This window comes from Polypterus senegalus, unplaced genomic scaffold (genome assembly GCF_016835505.1).
Source record: "Polypterus senegalus isolate Bchr_013 unplaced genomic scaffold, ASM1683550v1 scaffold_4977, whole genome shotgun sequence".
Classification (NCBI taxonomy): domain Eukaryota; kingdom Metazoa; phylum Chordata; class Cladistia; order Polypteriformes; family Polypteridae; genus Polypterus; species Polypterus senegalus.
In genome coordinates this window covers 1,018-22,034 of record NW_024383394.1, presented here as the reverse complement: position 1 = coordinate 22,034, position 21,017 = coordinate 1,018, and the positions used below count along the sequence as shown (strand labels likewise).

Genomic DNA, 21,017 nt, shown 5'->3' with positions numbered 1-21,017 from the left:
AGGCTCGTAGACCACGCTAAGGTCACACAGTGAGCTTCACTTAAAGCAGCAATGCAGACGGCTGAAATACAGAAGCAAAGTCTGCCATTATTTACAATAACAACATGCAAGTCCAGGAAGCCTGAACTTCAACATACAAATGTCAAAAAGGTGGTGCCTTCTGGGTGGAGTACCAAACAAAACGAAAAGCAGACCCTCTACATGTGTCCCAAAGGCTAAGCCAGCATTTAGCAGACAAATGACTTGTACGCCTGCTAATTCAGAACATTCGCAAACGCTTCACTTTGTTCTGCTCACTAGTATTTCCTTCGGGATTTCTGCAGGTTTGACACTGCTGTTAATAATAAAGTTCATTTCTTGTGCTAAAACGCTTAATAATTTACTCTACATTATGAGAGTGTACGCACTGTGTGTAGAAATTGAAAAACTAGACACGGTACTCTCAATGGTGAGGCCAAGTCTTCATGCTCACATGGCACAACACCGTCAATCTGAGAAATTAAGACGATCAAATCAAGTTACCCAGCATCTGTTTATGAAAGACAAACATCAAGCCTGCAGTCATCTTCATCCTGACTATGTTAATATTCATGTGGAATTTGTAACAATAAGGCATAACAACACCTTCAAACACGATCGTTACTGCTGTCAATTACCGTCACGTCAAGATAATGCCAGGAAGTGGAGAGCCGTCTGCTTTGCTCAGCGGTAGTCTATTCCAGTAGATTCTCAGGTCATCATTGAAAACCAGTAAGGAACCTCCCTCAGTCCTCTCAGTGCTGGTCACCCGCCATTAGCAGGCCCTGCATTAGTCCCATTAGTGCTGGCTGAATCAGCGCTTGTCATGAGAAGGACTCGAGGTCCAATTTCATGGCCAAGGTGGCCTACACATTCAGTTTGAGGGTCGCATTACGGGCGTCACACAACAGACTCTCAGATGAGACCAAGATCAAGGCCCAAGGCTCAAGGCCCAGACAGACAGCTCTTAGTATTTTATATATAGAGACAATAATCTGAGTCGTAGAGTGAATTACGGAGTTAACTGAGGATCCATAAAACAGAAAAGGTGACACACTTAATATAAAAGTACAAACTCAATGAGCACATTTAGAGAAACAACCAATTCCTAAATGTGTGATTACGTATAAACACAAGACTATTTTGTCATTAAAGGGAATGTTGAGATTTATGAGGAGTTAAACGCAGTGATGGCAGCCGACACAGCACACACAAGACAAAGACAAAACCCGCACTGGAAGGAAACAAATCTCAGTTTGTATATGAGACGCTTGTACGTACAACTAAGAACTTGTGTCCGTTACAGTCTAACCTCACCAGAAGAGCGACACGTGCCCAGACTAAAGATGTACTGCATGTATATTTAGAAGAAAAGGATTTATAATTAATGACCTCAGTAAAAAGATTACGCTAAAAGACCTCCGATTACTGCTTCAACTGCAGACCTCATGATTAATATTTCAGAGAAATGTCAAAACAGCAAGGTAACGAGACAGAACAGCTAAAGTGGATTGATAAAAACGATTTACTGTGCATGAAACCACTCCAGAGACATGATGGTCCTCTCACTTAAGGCGCAAAATAATATGGCATAAATTCATGATTTATAGATGAAACACATTACCACCTGATTCCTCTCACCCGTGTGGCAAGCACGGAGCTGAACCTCTTATAACGTTAAGCTCATTTCCTAACAGATCAGAAAATCCTGGACTTCTAGGATAAAAAAAAAGGTTTCTGTTACTTTGAAAAATAAAAGACATTTAATACAAGTGGTGAGTGTGTAGCTGTAATGACAGAGGAAGAATCCAAAGGTCCAACAAAAATGGAAATGTAACGTTAAATCTGACGTGTTCATGCCACATTCTCCAGTCACAACTGTCATTTGTGTTATTTACTGGCACAAGGCAAAGAGTGTTTACCAACAGTAAGGGTGACTTAAAAGGAATGTGTGTGTGTGTAGATGTAACGTCACAGACGTGAGCTCTGCTAGTGTCTTCACAAGCACTAACCCAGTTTCTGTGGAGGAGACCACCCGTTAAACGTTATTTCTGGTTCCATCCTTGTTGGCTCCGCTTTAACACCCATGTAGCCTGCAGCCTCACTGGGAGTCTCTGGGCTTTGGCACAGCAGCTTCAGGAGAAGGCGCAGCATCGTCTGTGATCTGATGAAACTTTGTAAATACCAGACGTTACATCCGATATTTCATCCTCTTTCATTCTGGACATTAAACGTCGGGACGTCCCCTAGAGCCCCAACCCTTATATACACATACATCAGTATTTATTTATTTAATAAGAAGGCCCATCACATAAGGCTTCAGAAATGAAAATTAAAAGGGCAGTGAGACCCTCGCAATATATTAGAGGCACATTACAAAGACTTCTGGTAAAGCCAAGTGAACTAAGGGGAAATGACAAAAGGTCAGCGCAAAAAAAAAAGTCACTTTCATAATACAGAAGAATAAACACGTCACTTAGTGTGACACACAGAAATGAGCCACTGTGCGAATGTTCCAGAAACGTGGCTCTCTGTCTTTGTCGACTTGATAAACTCCTCATAAAGGACAGTCCCAACTCTACACTGTAAAACCCTGACCTCACAACTACACAGAACGCACGTCCACGGCTTGGTCTCTTTCTAAAGCTGCCACGTCACGGACTTCATCCACAGCAGAGGAGCCCAAAGTCTTTTTGCACATCTGTTCCACCGTTTCTCTTCATTTTTGCAGTGGCATTTTGGGATAACAGCATGAGAGCAGGAGACCCCATTGGACTAAACAAGTGAATCAAGAAGGCTGCCGCTGTTCTGGGGGCAGAAACAGAGAGTAAGATGGCGGCTTTCGAAAACAACGTTTGACGCCATCATCAGGATTCCTAGGTCAGCCAGAGCACCTTCAGCACAAAGTGGACTCCAACACTGTGTGAGTTTATTTTATGTTTCTGTAAACTATTAAAACACACTCTCTAATCCGTCAGCCATTTTATTATGCTCATTTTAAGTAGATTATGGACTTTGGTTTGTGTGTTTCTTGGTTGAAACTTCAGTGAATTCTTGTGTATATCGGTAGTACTGGGGTGTTGTACCGTGTCAGCCATTATGAATGTAGTGAGAAGTCAAGTAAAATGACCCCTTTTACTGGCTGACTACAAAATATTACAATATGCAAGCGTTTGAGGCAACTCGGACCCCTTCTTCATGTGAATAATTAGATAGAAGCTTGTAATATTTTGTAGTCAGCCAGTAAAAGGTACATCAGTAAAGCATCTGTCCATCACGCCATACACATGAACGACAACAGGCGAGAGGACAGAATGTGCTGCTAGAATGGAGGAGGCAGGCGGCCACATTTACAATCTGAACAATGGCAGCTTTAAGAGTACCCGTCAACACGGAATGGTCTTTTTATTGCATCTTGTTCCAGTCAGTTCTGTTTTGCACAGCACACCACTTTTTTTGTGGACCACATAGAAATAAATAAATGAGGAAGAGAAAGCATTATGAAGAATGAAACATCCCACTTGAACTTAGAGACACAATTACAGCGTATGTTCAAATGAATGTGCCGCTCGTCATTTCTTGTAACAAATGTGCTACAAATTGGTAAAGTCAGCCATCGCAGAAGGCTGAATTGCGTCGTTTTACAATGTGACCCAAAGCGGAAATCAGAAGGCAAGTCTTACCTGTAATGTACATGTGTGACTGTAGGCGATCTGTAGGCAAGAATCCAGGTCTGAATGTCCATCGGTCTGGCTCGGGAGTAAGCGATGGTGACGTCAATGACCCACTGTAAGCCCTTTGGTTTGCTTGCTGTCAAGAATACAAATAACAGTCAGACTTCACTTTACACGATGCCTTTCATGGCCTAAAATTACTTTACATGTCTCCCTCTTTTTGATTGTTTTTGGCCTTGATCAGCACCACAAGAAAAACAAAAGCCATCAAATAATCCAAAACGTGTCGGCATATAAATGTCTTTCTTCCGCAACAGAAGGCTGCCAAAGATGGAATCTCGGGTCAAAGATAGAGTACTATTATTAGTACTGGGGTGTTGTACCGTGTCAGCCATTATGAATGTAGTGAAAAGTCAAGCAAAATGACGCCCTAACTACAAAGATTACAACATGCAAGCTTTCGAGGCTTACATCTCACATCTCGCCGGAGTTGACTCACAAGCTATATCGCATATTATGATCTTTGTAGTTAGCCAATAAAAGTGGTCATTTGACTTGACTTTTCACTACGTTAAGAGACGCTGCAAACTGCAGATTACTAAAATCATATTCTTCCTAGTCAACTGAAAAACTACTATGGCTGTGCTTGCTTTTAAAATAGCGACTTCAGAGCACCAGTCTAAGAGTGAAAATAAAACACGAATAACTTTGACTTAAAATTAAAATACCACATGTATCGTTTTAAAATAAAAAAGCATGCTGTCCAAAAATAATCATTTATTATGTGTCACTTACCCCGTGTAGTTTGTAGTGGCTGAGAGTCGCTGCCATTTTCTCTTTTCCCCCCCGGATGTTTTTCACATCGTTCGCTCGCCCAGTCTGATTCTTTGTCATGTACTTTCTCCAAGAAAACATTCCATTTGTTTTCTCAGTCAACACTACAAATCACATGGGGTGAGTAACATAAAAACAAATTCTCATTTTTGGATTGAGGATTCCTTTAAGAGCAGAGAGAGTGGCAAAATGGAGCAAAGGTCATGTCGGATGCAACATTAGTCATACTTCTGAATGTATGAATCACGCCTTTCGGCTGGAGAGCTCAGTGTGAATGTGCACATTCGCCCTCGAATCCAAATGGATTGGTGTCAGTCTTGTAGCAGTACAGTACATAGAAATAGATAATAAATCAAAGAAAAACAAACCAAACCATGTGCAAGTGTGAAGGCGAACAGGCCCACTTCTTAGGGAGCAGAAGAGAAATAAGCGAGGTGGACATCACAGACGGCGGCGACAGCAAACCTGACCTAAGGAGGCTTAATGAACACGAAAGAGAGGTCATCTGAAGTAAACCAAACCAGTGCCGCCTTCTTCCTTCCTGCGCTGTCACATGGTCCTGTTCATCCAATCAGTTTGTCCGATTTTTTTTTGTTTTTAATCACATGGAGCAACACCAACACACAAACCTTTGTCTGCCTCTCTCCATTCCAGCCTTGCTTTAGGACACACACAGTGCTACAAGGGACCTCATTATGGCATTCATCTACCGAAAACGAGCCTTTAAAATGAGTCTTGCTGACGTCACACAAGAAAAGCTTCAGTGATGACGATACACGGAGGTTTTGCCTTTTCTGAATAATCATTAATCCTTGAGCAGTGGCAGATTGAGACGTTTCTCATAAAGTAAAGAGCGGACAATGTGGATACGATGGTGAAAGGGAACAGAGAAACAACTGAAAGTATAATTCAAGCACAGCAACAAAGATAAATTATTAACGCAGTTCACTACAGCTGGCATACTGCTCCATGTTCTTCTGCTCAATCGCACACCTCATTCTCTTTTTCTTTCTCGACTTGAAGGGTAGTAGTAGTCTTTAGCCCCCGTGTAGTTTATTTTAATCAGTTCCCACTGGTGGTACAGTACCAGGAGAAACTGTCTTGGCACCGATCGAGACCTTTTATAAAACTTGAAAAATGGGAATAGCACCTTAAAACTGGTGAGCAACTTTACACACTCGCACACAATCTCGCGTGGCGCCAGCGGGCCTGACTGTCAAGGATCACCTCCTACCTCGTTTGTCCGCTCAATGTGAAGGGGCTACATTGGAAAAGGCAGAAGGAGTATTCACAGGACGATATACAAAAACCTGCCCAAAAGCACATTAGGGAGCCCTCTGTGAGAACAACAGACATTAAGACACACTCTTTTTCTGACATACACGAAAAATTAGGAGGGCGCAAGAAAATGAACCTCCCTTTGTTTGCCATATTGTTGAGACGAATCCAGAAAACACAACCAGGCATTTGGGTTAAGGCTATTTCACCAAGATTTTGTAGATGCCATTAACTTTTAACAGTGCGAGTGACAATATGCTGTACTTAAGTACGTTTTTATTGAAAAAGCAATCTTTAAGTGCTGATTCATTTTTTGGCTGATTGGAGCCCTAATGCAATTACTCCAAAGTTAAAATCAGTCTCATCCATTAGCAGTCGCTGGCCTGCTCCAGGGCGGACATTATATACCAGAAGCGCATAAACTGCACGGTTTGCCTGAGGTCGCCACAGCATCAAGAATGCGGCATGAACTCGTTTCTAATCACTGCAGCATACTTTGTGGTTCACCAAATGGCCAAGAGGATGTGGACCCCCCAATCCAGATTATAGAGCTCAGGTGTTTCTCTGTCAACAGTTGCATAACATCAAGCAGAGCCATGCAGTCAGCACTGGCGGCTGAACGGGTCACAGTGAAGAGCTCAGTGACTTTAAACGTGCCGCTGTCACAGGGGGTCACCTTTGCCACATGTCAGTGCTCGGCTAGATCTGCTCTGCTCAACTCTAAGTGCTGTTCTTGTTGAGGAGCTACAACAGCTCAGCCATGAACTGCTAAACCAGACAAACTCGCCGAGTGCTCAAGTGCATAAAGATCGCTTTACCTCCATGACATCACTGACAACCGAGTCCCAAACTGCCTCAGGAGGCAACACCAGCACAAGAAACTCGGCGTCGGAAGATTCCTGAAACAGGCTTCCTGCACACAAGCTTATGATCATTACGTCCAATGCCAAGCATCAGCTGGAGTGGTCCACAGCACGCCATCCTCCACTGGAATCATTGGGGTGGTGACTGACACTTCACTATCTGGCATTCGGAGGGACCAATCTGGATTTGGCAGATGCCAAGAGAATGCCACCTTCTGGATTGTAAAGTCTGGTGGAGAAGGGGTAATGGCAGAGTTTGGGTGAGGCCCCTTGGTTCCAGTGACAAGTACTGTTAGACATTTTAGACAATTGTGTGCTTTGTGTCGTTGAAGGTCCTTTTTCTGTTCTAGCAGGACTGTGGTCCATAAAGACATGGAGGAACGCGAGTGCACTGCCTGCACAGTGGCCTGACCTGAGCACCTTTGGGATGAACTGGAATGCCGATTACAAGCCTGGTCTTCTCGTCCAACATCCGCCTGAGCCTGGCCTCACAAATGCTCTTTTGGATGAATGGGCACAAATACCCCAAATCTTGTGGAAAGCCTTATAATAACTGCAACTTGGGGGGGATTGCGGAGCAACTCCATATTAATTCCTATGGTTTTGGAATGGGACATCCAACAAGCTCACATAGGTGTGATGGTCCACTAACTTTCGTCAATATAAGGTGCAAGTCAGAAAGTGGACTTGGGATGACAAGATGTTAGAAGATACAAGTGGCACAGCAGCACCACCCTACATCTGTGAATGTCATCTCAGTAATCTTTAAGGAAACAGCAAATTGCGCATCAAAAGCCAGGATGAACGCCCATGAAGACACAGTGGGGTGTAAATCCTGGACCCAGACAGAGGCCAAGCCACAACTTTAACCTGCTAACTTGGAGCTGTAAGGTTGCCACATTAACTACTTACCCTCCCACCCCACTCCCAAAAAAATCAGTTTAATCTCCCATCACACAAGCTTAAACTCCTTAAGTTAAATTTAGAACATCAAAGTAAACGTCTCCCAGATATATCTTATTGGATTGGACAATCCGTTGGAAAAATAGCAACAGAAACTGGAAAACAAGTTTCTAAAACGAGAACACAGAGCTAAGCACAAAGCGGCCGGTGTCCATGATTGCTTTGCCTGACACTCAGAAGGATGTGTGCAGATGCACTTGTGTGCCATAACCTGCACGGGCGCAGCCACATTCACACTACGAGACGACAGGAGGACTGAAGGTCGCCAGTGCCCATACATGCATGTGTGTATTTGATCCTGTTACCTGCTCTCATCTCCTCGCCACCTGCAAAGCTCCCATTTTCCTGTTGCGGACACAACGTCTTGAGGATGACTTGTGTGGCGCCTATCCTGGGGAGAGTCACGTGCGTCAAGAATGGGAGGTTGTTCTTTTTAGAGTACAGCTGGCTGGTTTCCCGTCTTTTTCTCAGAAAGCCACCTTCTGGGAAGAGCACAATCCACTTACGATCCCGGCTGTGATAATACTTGTCTAAGTGGTCTTTTAGCAGCACTAGCTGTTGGTCTCGGTGTGCTTTACCCTGTTGGAGAGAAAAGTAAAAACAATGAAAAGCTGAGAAATTGAGTGTGAGGGAGAAAAAGAAAATCTATAATAATGTCTGACATTCATTTTTCAGAGTAAATGAGATTGTGAGTCCGGCCTTAACAAATGAATTGTTGCGAACTTCCATGACAGGACTGGCAGTCACAAGTGAACCCGTTCAGCTTCAAAAGCTGCACATTCCGCGCTTGCACTTGCGGGATTCGGAGGACATGCTGCGCCATATGTTACATATCAAATTGCAAAGTGAAGTCAGACCCCTTGGAGTTCATGTTTATGCCCACGTTCTGAATTTCTCTTGGTATCCTCTTCAGTAAAGGTCTTACGTCCATCGGTCTGACATACAGAAAGGGCCTCAGATTGCAGCGGACACTGACTGTGAGTCACTCGAGCCCGCCAGTGTGATAAATCGCTCCACACCAGTGCCTCTCAATGTTCAGTCCACAGGGACCCCCCGTGGCGGCAGCAACCAGTTTCTCAATCAGTCCGTCACTGTAACCTGTAAAGTATCGATTACTCGCATACAGTTATGTAACAAAGGCTTATCGAGGCTTATGAAGTGACAGTGACGCGCTCATCCGTCACGGTGCAGGGTAACGTATCAGCATGATTTGACAGGTTGCTAAAATTACTTGTGAATATGAAGGATCCACAGATCTGCCCCTGAAATATGCAATTTCAAGATGCCCCGTGTCTCACTTAACCACCTCTGACCATCTAGTAGGTCACACTGCACTGCTGTAAGTGACACTGAGACCACCAGTCCCGTCATAGAGCAGTGCCTAGAAGTGTGCAGTAGTGTCAGATGTACACTTATAAGAAACTAGCCGTCCCCGTGGCTCCGCCCACGTAGTAGTGAAACAGGACAGCGAGGAGGGCCCGGCCCCGCCCAGCTCCTGACGTCACGCATCCCCCTCCCCTCGGCCCGCTTTGTGTCTCACGGATTTGTGCAAATAAATCGATCCTGCAAGCGAACTATGAGCGCGATGAGAGAAGTCGCAAATGTTCACGCAAATTCTAGAAAAGAACCCAATCTAAATCCGTAAAGCAGTTCTCTTGTCAAAAGCGGACATACAGACAGACAGACAGACGTTTGTTTTTTTTCCTGTATCTTGCTTACCGCACTTTCTTTTTTGTTTCTTTTTTAAATTCACTCCTAACACCTTAACAGCAGAGGACACTGTGCCTTTAAAAAAAAAAAAAAATCAGGCATGATATCCGACACATCACTACTTTTAACAAAGGCTGCAGGAATCCCAATGTCCCGTCTGGAGCTCAGTGGGGTCTGTAATGCCTCAGAATGAACAAATGTCACTCTCCTTACAGAGATCTTCGTCAGACCTCTCGTCAATGTAATCCTAAAGTCAACACGCCGGCCCTGTGCTCGCCATTTTATTTTATTTGCCATTTTAGAACGGAGGGGGCTCACTGGTCGTAAATCTGGCTTGTTTAGGTGAGCATCGTGGGCTCCTTCAGGGCAGACTACTGGGCTTGCTCTGTTCTCTTTGCTTGTACGATGGAGTTGTCTTCTGTTATTACTGGTCAGTCTCCAAGTAAATGCGGGTGCTGGACAGATGACAGCGGGTGCAGAGCAGTCAGGCCCCATCTGCCGCCACTTCACTGCAGCTTGTAGAGTTTTGTTCTCCTTATACAGTCATTTCATACTCGGCATACGGCACATCGCCAGGTTCTTTGACCTCACTCAGTGTCTGCGATTTGTGCCCAGATTTGGCATCTTAAAGATCTGGAAACTCAACATTTAAAGTAGTTCAGACAGTGCAGTGCAGAGTCTGTAGAAAAGACAACTGAGCCACGAATGAAGCGACAAAGAAAAATGCAGCAGGTTACGGATGCGGGTAACAGGAGGGTGTAATTATCAGTGGTATACATGCATTTTAGGAACTTTTCCTTTATGCCAATTTTATTCTGGCCCCCTTCTGCCATTGTTATAAAACAGCCTAACGTGGTGAAGCAGAGCCGTCATACTGGGCCACTTTCAGAGTGACTGCCAGGACGGGGCTTTCCTCAAGCTGATGACCTTCTGTACCGGTTCTGTCTACTGTGCCATTGCAGTCAACCATCTGATATTTCGCCCTCTCTTGTCTCATTTGGAACTCCATATGCTCAACTACTCTGCCTGCTTTGGCTTGTTCTCCACGTCTGTGGATGATCACCACCTTGCTCCGTCTGTGCTGAAGCTCTTTATGAAGCTGAGGAAGAGCAAACATTATTATTTAACTCACAGATATCAAGGACTATGTTTTGAGTTGATCATGCTGCAGAGAGCTATATGATTTGTTCCTCATTTATGCAGAAAAGGAGTTGGGCTGCGTGCACAGCATTAAGGGACTAACTTTTATCATTTATAGGAAAGGCTGACCTCTGATACTATCAGAAGACCCTGTGAAGAATGTAAGATCTTTATGGACTATAAGAATATTTAAATTGATTCTAAGTGTGTATAATTAGAAGGGTGTATTCCTTAGGAATGCAAATGGCTGTTTGTTTCATGTTTTAGGACATTCCAGTATGTCATAAATTAAGATTTAACCTTAAGCTATGTATAACCTCAGAATGAACTGCTAGGGTTTTTTTCCTTTTCTAGGATATAAAAGAGAGAACAGGTTTACTTTAGATATTCTGCCAAAATCCAAATCAGTTGACTGAGTTGGAAAGAGGCAGTCTCACATTCTCTCTACTCACCAAGAATTAAGAATAAAGAAATTATTTTTACTTTAATTGGGTTTAAGTTCTTCCGTTGTTTTCGACTTCAGCGCTCACAAAGCACACTTGGCCCTGAACTGGCCGCAGAATACTCAATGGCAGATCACCTTCATTCACTAAATATGTTGTATACTTTTATATAATTAAAAACACAGGGTCAACTATAAGGGCTCGTTTATACTTCACGCTCAGAACACGTACGCATCAAGGCTGCCACGTGTTCCCAGCATTCATTTGACGCGTCCTCTGAGCAGGTCCTCAGAAATTAACATGACACGTGTGCAGTACCAGAAAAAAGTCGGGGGGCGCAGCGTGCTAAAAGTTGGAATGTGACGTCAGAGTCTCTGGTTACTATCTACATGTGACAGAAAGCCTCTTTGTGGATCCTACAGGATCGGTGTGCGCACTTCAATGTTTGATGAATGGTTCGATGTAGTGAAGCAAAATGGCGACATACAAATGCATTCGTGGTGCTTTCATATTCAAGCATCGCATATTCCCGACACGTTTTAAAATTCTCACATACTGCCTTCAGTGCCGTCTTTTTTTTTTTTGCAACTGCACAACAGCATCAGAATGTACGGCGCAGTATTAAAGGAAGAGGAGGTTAGGAGCACACGCTGATACAGCGCATTGCCGCACTCGCCACACAACAAACCAACTCAGGATCCCAGATTAGGACCCGAGTGCAGCCATGCAACGGGTGACACCTCAGCACCATACCAGTTCAGATGAAGTGGAACACTGGGAGGTTTTTTTTATGGTGGCTGGAGTGCCAATTCTGCCACCAACCCCCAGGTTTTTTCCTGCAGGTTGGAGAGCCTACACGCAGGGCAGGATGCAGATTAACGTCATACCAAGGACGGAGCAATTGCAGGTTAAGGTATTTGAGCTACAGAGAAAAAACTTAAGGACATGGTGAAAACGTGTATTTTGTGATTAAAGTGGAAATTTTGGCTTTACTCTCGAAATGTCCACTTTAACCTCGTAGTTTACTTTATCATTAAAGCTGACCATCGTAAACATCATCCCAGTTTTTAATCGCTACGAGTTTCTTGGACCCGACAGCAGCGGATCGCCAGCAATAGATCGCCACACAGAACACGTTAAATGTCTGATATTCCAACTCTCTGCACATTTAGAATCTTTAGATTTATACTTGACTAGCAAAATACCTGTGCTTCGCAGCGGAGAAGAAGTGTGGTAAAGAAGTTATGAAGAAGAAAAGGAAACATTTTAAAAATAACGTAACATTTGCTTTCCATTCGTTTGCATAAGCACAGTCCTTCACCAGCAATTATTTAATGTTAGCTCAGACCCGGCACTTAAAAGTTTCTGTCGCACTTTTGCTGAGTTTGTGCCAAACACTATTCTATCCGTGACCATCTCATTTTCATTTGCAGAAGCACAGTCCTTCACCAGCAATTTTAAAAACACCAGCAGCAGCGTTGTCTATAAACTTAATTTAAACTTACAGTTTACACCGTGCTTTGTTTCCTCAGTAGCTGCACTCATGAATATGCGTCACTCGCTTCATATTCTTTTGCTGCCTTCTCAATTGTGTAATGTGTTTTTTATTCAGCGCTCTTTGGAGCTTTTCCTTGTTCTCTATGTACTGCGTGCACAGTCAGTTCACGTGAGCCGCTCTCTTGTGTGATCTTGTGAATATTTACCTTATATGAGCAGGCACTCAATTACGTGGGAGGCGTGATGATGCGGGACGCAACTCCGCCTCACACGACAACCGAGCTGCCAGCTATGGCCGAATATATGGTCGAAAGTAGGTTCCAATTATGACCATTATGCGTAGAATTTCGAAATGAAACCTGCCCAACGTTTGTAAGAAAGCTGTAAGGAATGAGCCTGCTACCTACACGGGAAGTTGGAGAATTAGTGATGAGTCAGTCAGTGAGTGAGGGCTTTGCCTTTTATTAGTATAGATATCACTTTCATGATGAAATGCATTAAAGGAAGTATGATACATTTTGCAGATAAATCGTTAATTTCGTTTAAACACTGTTAATTATTACACACATGGGGGTGAGACGGTGGAGGAGCGGTAGCACTGCTGTGTTCCCTGTTGGGTTTCCTCAGCATGCTCCGGTTTCTTTCCAAAGATATGCAGATTTGGTGACACTAAAATGACACCAGTGTATGTGTGTGCTTGTAATCACCTTGCGATGAGCTGAGGCCCCATCCAAGGATTGTTTCAGCCTCGTGCCCAATGCTTGCTGGAATGGGCACATGCCTGGACTGATGGATGTAATCATTAAACATCCTTTTCAGAGATATTGCGGCAAGGTGTCCTCGGAACTTAATGGATGTTCCAGGCAATTCACAACACAGAGAAGCCGAACCTGTTCTCACCGTGATGATCTCTCACACTGCCACCTGCTGGATTCCTCCAGATTTACACAAAGTACGCGCGCAAGTATAGACAATGAAATGCTGGCATGGCAGAAGCGTCTGCTGCAGCATGTGTTGCGTTGCGTTGTGTTGTGTTGGGTGAAGTAAAAACCCGGCCTAAGGTGTGCTCTGAGAACTGACTGCCGTTATGAATAACGCTGCACATCTTCTCTGTGACGACACACCAGCATGGAGGACTGCATTTCTACAGCAATACGCCTTTACAGCGCCGCACTGGGACTGCTTTGTTAACATTAGACCAATCACAAGGGTTTATTTGTTTTGTTTTGATAATCCTTAACGTGTGTTTCAAGCGGGTTGCTATGGTTTCTGGAGATTCTGTGAAAGCTAAATTTCCCCTTGGGCCAAGTATTGTCTGTTTGTCTAAAATGGGTCTTGTCTGGGGCCTGAAATGAGATAAATGTTGCACAACAGCTTAATTACCTTTCATTAACACGTCTACAGCCTTACTTTAAGCCCACCTCAGTCAGACTAATCAGCAGAAAAGAGCCCACCTCATGGGAGACGCTGTCCTTTTACAGACCAGCACAGGTACAAGACAACATGGTGTCCACATTCTCTGACCTTCGGCTTGTTTTAAGATCTTTAAACCGGGTAGCAAGTGGCATCCTAACATCTAATAATAAGAATACTAATTTATAATGCTGTGTTCTCACTACTCCAAGTGCTTAGACAGAGAGAAACCACTTCAACCACCACCAATGTGTAGCACCCACCTGAATGATGGGATGGCAGCCATTTTTGTGCCAGTATGCTCACCATACATTATATATTAGGTGGTTAACGGGTGCGAGTGAGAGCCAGTTATAGACGAAGTGATTAGGGGGGGTCGTGATGGGCATTTTAGCCTAGACATTGGGAACCCCCTACTCTTTTCAAAAGATGCCCAGGGATCTTTACTGACCACAGAGAGTCAGGACCTCGGTTTTATATCTCATCCAAAGGACAGCAACGTGTTACACCACAGTGTCCCCATCACTGCACTGGGATCCACACACAGACCACAGGGAAAGCCCCCCGTCTTTCATCGGCAGAGACTTGACTTTATGGAGTGCCATGCGCTAACTACCCGGTGTGTATTCTCTTAATGCCACAGCACTATCTACCTACGGGTCAGTCAGGGTGGTGCTGAGACTGGCACTGCTGCCTCACTTTTGAATTTCATGCCCGTTTTTGTTTTCCTCCCATTCTACCTCTTGTACAGGGTTAAGGTGGATGCCATCCCAGCATGGAATATTATTGGAATGCTCCAAGACCAAAGGCCGCGGCACTCAAGGATCTCCATTTCCAAAGCCTTTCCTCTCTCATCATCTCTGACTTGCTGTCGGTTTCTCTGAACGTTCATGTGGAGTCTGCAAAGTGAGGGCTTGCTGCTAATCTCTTGAGCCTACTGCTTCATCCCACACAACATGCTGATTTGTGTAATCATTGCAGGGCCAGATATCGATCTTTATCTCTTGTGCTGATCTCTCTCCATGAGCGCCTCGTCTCATCTGTGTCTGATCACACATCACTCCCCTGTTTGTCACCCACATTGCAGCTGAAGCCAATGGCGCTAGACGATGATGATCTGTGCAGCTGATCCATTGTGCACTTTGTTTTGGTACCCTGCTTTTTGAATTTATTTTGTTTATTATTTTGCTTTTGCCATCAAATATTTCAATGTAAAGACAGACATTTCTCCTTTGGGTTGGCCTGACCCTGCGTCTTTATCTGAATGAATTTCTCATTATGATGATCTACTTGAAGTTGCACTTAATGTCATTTGTCCTTCAAGGCCCAATTTCTTCTGTTGCGTTTTCTGACCCCACAGCTTCATTCTACTGTACAAAGAGCAGAAAATGAACGAAGTCAAGCGTGAAAACCAAACCGTCCGTGTCACTGCTTACAAGGGCCAGGCCACCAGACACCTGAATGTCAGCCAGCCATGTAGTCGAGCACAGATGTTACGATTGTCCGCTGCAGTCCACTAATTCTTCCGGCCTGGCAGCTTCCCTACACCTCTGGCCTGATGATCGTTTCCTGAATAAAATGAAGTCTACTTGCATGAGCAGCAACAGTCGTCCATCACTGTGCAGAGCACAACTCTGGCAGCTCTCCCCTCAATGTCTCCCACCTGTGTTTCAGGGCTTTCTTACTAAGAACGTATTCATAATGGAGCGTATCTCCATCAACCTGTTATTATAAGAAGAGATGTTCAATATTTATTGTATTTGTTCCTGTGTGGGGTGGACTCTGACAATCCATGCATCTCTCTGGGGGATTTCAATTCTCACATCAAATCTAGAGTGAAACTGGTGTTTAATACATTGAAAAACGTGTTTTACTGTAACGCCATTTGGATTCTTCTTGGCCATCACCACGTTACAGTTTTGTATCTGTCATTGCCATGGCGATTTCCCTGAAGTCCTTAGTGCCCACTCAATAATGACATCATCATTAGCGACAGCATAGAGGTGAGCCCGGGAAGTCTGCGTGATCCGAGCTTGCGAGTAGAACTCATTCCTGGCAAATTACTATTTCCTGCATTTCAAATCTCGTTCTCATTCTTGCTTCCCCAACGACGCCTGTTCAGTTCTGACCTCGGTTCACTTACTGACCTCCTGGTCATTTTGATCTCCTCTCCCGTCTCTCCCCCAAGTCAGTGCAGCCCTGTGCCTACTTTAGTTAAGTCATGCGTCTCCTTCCTACTTCTCCTCCTGGCTCAAATTATGAATGCATCCCTTCATTAGAGATGAGCTCAACCTGAAGTAAAACCTCACTGCGCACTGAAATTCTCAAAGAGACTGCACTTGACCTTGAAAACCAAAATCCGCATTCCATGATTGAAGCACAGCTACCGTCAAACGTGGCTGCTAATAAGCTACTGGAGGAGATCCCTGTTGTGGTTTTAATGTTGAACAAAACACCGACGCTGACCGACAATGTTTCATGTACTGCCCGAACCACGACAAATACAAAGATAAGACAAGAAAACAACGATAATCGACATTGCCAAAGGTCCGTCCACAAGCGACCAATTTAACACACTTGGGCACACTCTTTGGATTAGTGTAGAAGACTCTAAGGAATACATCAACCCATAAATATATATATTTATATATGACTTCCGCCATGTAGTTTTTGATTACGGCTAAGACAAATTTAAATGTCACGATTCTGTGCAGAACGCAGAGAAAGATTCTTACATAACAAGTGTCTATGATGATTAAAGTTAGACAACAGCAAACAAAATCAAAACCTCTCCCGATACTCACGTCATACATTCCTCATGTATGTTTTCAACAACCCAAACACCAGCGTTCTTACTCAGATATCATTAAATAAACTAATTGAAGTCCCGTGAACACAAGTGGAATGTGCACAGAGACGCCTGAACATGAATGAAAGATCGTCGTCTGCTGGTCGGGAGTCAAGGCCAGTAACAGATTATTCAGTGGCTATAAATGTGCACTTCACGCGAGATCAGCAGAACGTGTGCAAAACTAAAGACGACAAGTTAAAGAAACCACCGTAAGGAAGAGAAGAACACGCCTCGCACTTGGGCACATCAACACGAAGAAAATTAAGAATTGGCTGCTGCTAAATCAGCGCGAGCTGCTCCAGCGGTGGCTCACCTCACAAACTCAAGTGTGATGGCGGGAGGCGAGGCTACAATTCACGTGCTCATCTGAGTGAGTGCCGTCTTCATTCAACAGAGTACTTGCCAGATATGGTTTATTTAAAAAAATATTTTAGTGAAAATATACGTGTTTGGGACGACTGAACATGTCGAAGCATGTCGATTATGTGACACGAGAAATGCCAGATTTTTCTTCATGGATGTTTTTGATGTCGTTTACTGTGTTCCATTGGCGCCTATTCGATGAGAAACTTTGTTATCTCCATTCTGTATAAAAACATTCAATTTTTTTTTCTTTCTCAGGTATCACTGCAAACTATCTTGGGTAAATAATATATAAAAATATATATACATATATATATATATATATATATATACACACATATACATATACATATACATATATACATATATATATATATACATATATATATATATATATATATATATATATATATATATATATATATATATATATATATATATATACACACATACACACACACACACACACACACACAGGGTGGGCCATAAATTTCCATACATATGGTTTTTAACATTTTATTTTCCGGATGCTTGGATTGGTCGTCGTGGTCCTGTGGAGTGACATCCCAGATCACCAGATCTCACCCCACTTGATTCTTATCTTTGGGGGCATTTGAAGGCCAAGGTGTATCAGGAAAAGATACGAAACATAAATCATCTTAAGGAACGTATCACCAACGCCATTACAAGCATAACTCCAGATGTGCTAATACGTGTTCATCAGCAGTGGCGGGCACGTATTGAAATGTGTTTTCAAAACAATAGCAGTCACGTAGAGCATTTTATATAAATAAAAATGGTTTTTCATAAAAAAAAAAAAAAAGTTTCTTTTCCTATGTATGGAAACTTATGGCCCACCCTGTATAATGTTTGGGTGGAATCTTCCTTAAATGTGCGCGTCTCACAGCTTGTGGCTCACCAGTGGCCTTCATGAAGGTTGCTTGCTGGTTACCTTGATTTACATCTAATTAGCATGAAAACATAAGATTCAAATTTTTATCTCAGGTATGACTATAAACTACACTGGGTAAGTAAAATACAAAAAAATAATACTGTTTGGATTCTGGCTGGAAAAAAAAACAACAACGGAGGGAAGTAAATCTTAAAAAGCAAGTGAATGAAAAGGAGACCGAAAATGTCCGGAGCTTCAGTTACTAATAAAGAAAGTAGCCGAGAGGAAAACCTGCAGCCTTCTGGGGTCTGAGATTGACACCCCTGCTCTGTACTTCAGCCAGTGCCCGATATCCTGAAAATGAATCTGCAACTGAAGTGATCGCCTCTGTCTGTCTGTCTGTTCGTCCGTCCGCTGCAGTTCGTTTCTGCCAGGCTGGTTCTTATTCTTATGCTCGTCTGCCGAGCTGATCAGATTTTAACTGCCATATAAGCTAACCTGAAATTCAGCATTCAGACTGTTTTTTAAATCCATTTTTGAGAGAAGCCGATGCAGAACACTTTTATATACGTTAGTCTGGTGCATAAGACATGAAATAAGTTAACACAGTTAGGTAAAGACGCGCTCCTCTGGCATCTGTCCACCATTAAAAACAAATCAAATCTAAACAGCTGTGCATGGCGTCTCTCAAATGAAGCTGTAAGACGCCCTCTGCAGCGCATGTCCTATGAATTTTATTTTTGCCGCCCTGCTTTTTGACTTGATGATTTTGTTTATTAGCGCTGCAGGTACAGTATGCTGTTCACCCAGTGTGTACCCAGTAATTACACTTGGTTTATGAAACATCCTCTCATTAAGTTTAATACATTGAATTCAGTTATTGCGAAGTTGTGTACTTAATTAAGGCCTAAGCAACGGAGTTAATTAAAATGCGGCCAAAGTGACACTTTTTGGATTAGCAGGGCCCTTGAGCCTGACAAGCACACCAAAGCAATGCGTGATGTTCAAGTCTCGGGCACACATTCGCGTATTTGACATCGGCGAGGGCAGCTCCTGTTCTGGCCAGTAATGAAAGTGGTGTTGAATAAACCTTCACGCGCTTAGCAGTTGACATTCTGGATATCTGATATTAAACCGACTTCTTTAAGTAGAAAGGAAAACAAAGCGCACTTTCCTATCGTTCACCAAAGACGATGTCTTTACACACTGAGCTGCGGCTGTGTGCGTTCTCTCTGGACCTGGTCCAGCTCATCATCAGTATTATGGCGCCAACTTGTCCCAGTGTGTGCCCAGAGGCTGCCTGGCACTGGCCACTCTGAGACCCCCTACTGGATAACGGCGGCTCTAGTGACGGACGAGTGAATTTGAATTTGCAGGCATGTAGTCAGAAGTAAACCCAAAGAGGCCATCAGTAACGCACACATCACCGTGGTTTACACTTTGAACGGCTGCTCCACTCCTTACTACTGTCAGGCTACGTCACAAATTGTACTAAATGATCCCGGCCAGGCTTCCTGATTAAAAAAGGTTCATTTTAACGATCTCTGTTTATACACCCACTGTGTTTAAAAAGTATTTTATTTTGGGCGCACAGCAGGGCAGGGCAGGCCTGCACCCATTATGTTAAAGCAGCACCAAGCCAGACGGCCGCATACGCTGGGAGTTGGAGTGGTGCAGTGCCCGGCCTGTGAGACGCCACTTTGGTAAGGTGAGATAACTTGGGGGCCGTGCCCACAGCAAGTGTGTACGCAGCACTCCACACATTTTCTTTATTAATACATTTCATAGTTTCACTTAAAAGGTTCAAATTTCTTCTTCTGTTCCTCGACTTCGTTTAACGTCTGCTTGATTTGGCTCTGAAATCCTGCACTGGATCCAAAGTTCGATCTTTGAGCTTTGCTTATTTATTTCGCATCGTCACCGTCTCAACCTTTGGCCTTTGTTTCGACTTTGCGACTTGTGCCGATTGCCTTTTTTGTTTAAAACTACAACTAATCAGCACAGACTGTACACGTGGGACTGGAGGTACAGGAGGACACCGCTGAACAGACAGAATAAACTCTGGAAAGAACGGGCGCTAAATAAGACAACACATTTAAAGGGCAGAGGAGACACTGCACATGTACAGCTAGCGCTCAGACAAACTCGATCAGGACTGCTACACAATGGTTCTCAGTTTAATGACACGCAAAAGATCAAATTCTGAGTTACAAAGACAAATGAAAATTTTAAAGTGATGCCAAAGAACCGCACATAAGGGAGCTTCTCTTTGGCTGCTGCCTGGTGCCCCTCAAGGTACTCACAGCTCCTGGCTTTTATCTCGGCTCTGAAGCCCACACAAGGCTAACCAATCCAACTGCACACCCCTGGGCCGTAGGAGGAGAGGAAGACCCCCCGGGGGGACTTGAAGGAAAGAAAAACACAACTTACCTGTCTGATAAAGAAATCTCCATGAATTAAAGAGACCAATCCAAAATTTGTATATTTAAATATATGATCCATTAACCACAGCATCTTGCGGACCACCTAAAAGGGGGGAAAAGAAAAAAAAAACACGTCTTCAGATAAACTAACAATTTTCTGAAAATGAACCTAATTACTACCACTCAAGTTCAAAGCCAGACATGACCTGCTAGCCTGGTCACAGGACATTTAACTTTGATGAATAAAAAGATGACAATTAGTGGGTCCATTTCTGGTGTTGGTGTCCTCTGATCAGAAACACAAGTGACTGATGAATCAGCCGTGGGCTCTTTGAAGTTGTTCACTTCAAGTCATCCTGATTTCAGGAGGTGTGTTGAACGGAACTGGGTGGGCACACGGACCACATGCAGGCTTAAAACCGCAGACGATCACAAACACTGCTGTGAAGTGCCAGTCTAAGAAGACCGTGAGCACAAGTCCAGACGTTCAACCAGCCCCATCTTCAAATTCACACCAGCACAGCAATTTCTTTTCTCCTTCTGCCCCTCCCAGGCAAGCCCCCCACATCTCGACTGAAGTGAGGGGGCCTCTTTAATTCTGGACCCAGGAATATTGTGGGTGTCAGCACATGGCATGATGGAAGCACTTCAAAAC

General features: G+C 43.7%; 1 protein-coding gene across 1 annotated transcript in view; it reads right to left on the bottom strand.

Annotated features, from left to right (window-relative positions):
• The window catches only part of lpgat1 (lysophosphatidylglycerol acyltransferase 1), a gene marked incomplete at its 5' end in the record, with an annotated part of 38,448 nt that extends 17,983 nt beyond the window's left edge, over positions 1-20,465 (bottom strand). Inside the window, 3 exons of the mRNA XM_039743074.1 lie at positions 3,702-3,828; positions 7,936-8,209; positions 20,370-20,465. Of these exons, the coding sequence (XP_039599008.1) occupies positions 3,702-3,828; positions 7,936-8,209; positions 20,370-20,465 (497 nt within the window). The remainder of the gene's footprint in view (positions 1-3,701; positions 3,829-7,935; positions 8,210-20,369) is intronic.
• Between the last annotated feature and the right edge of the window lie 552 nt (positions 20,466-21,017).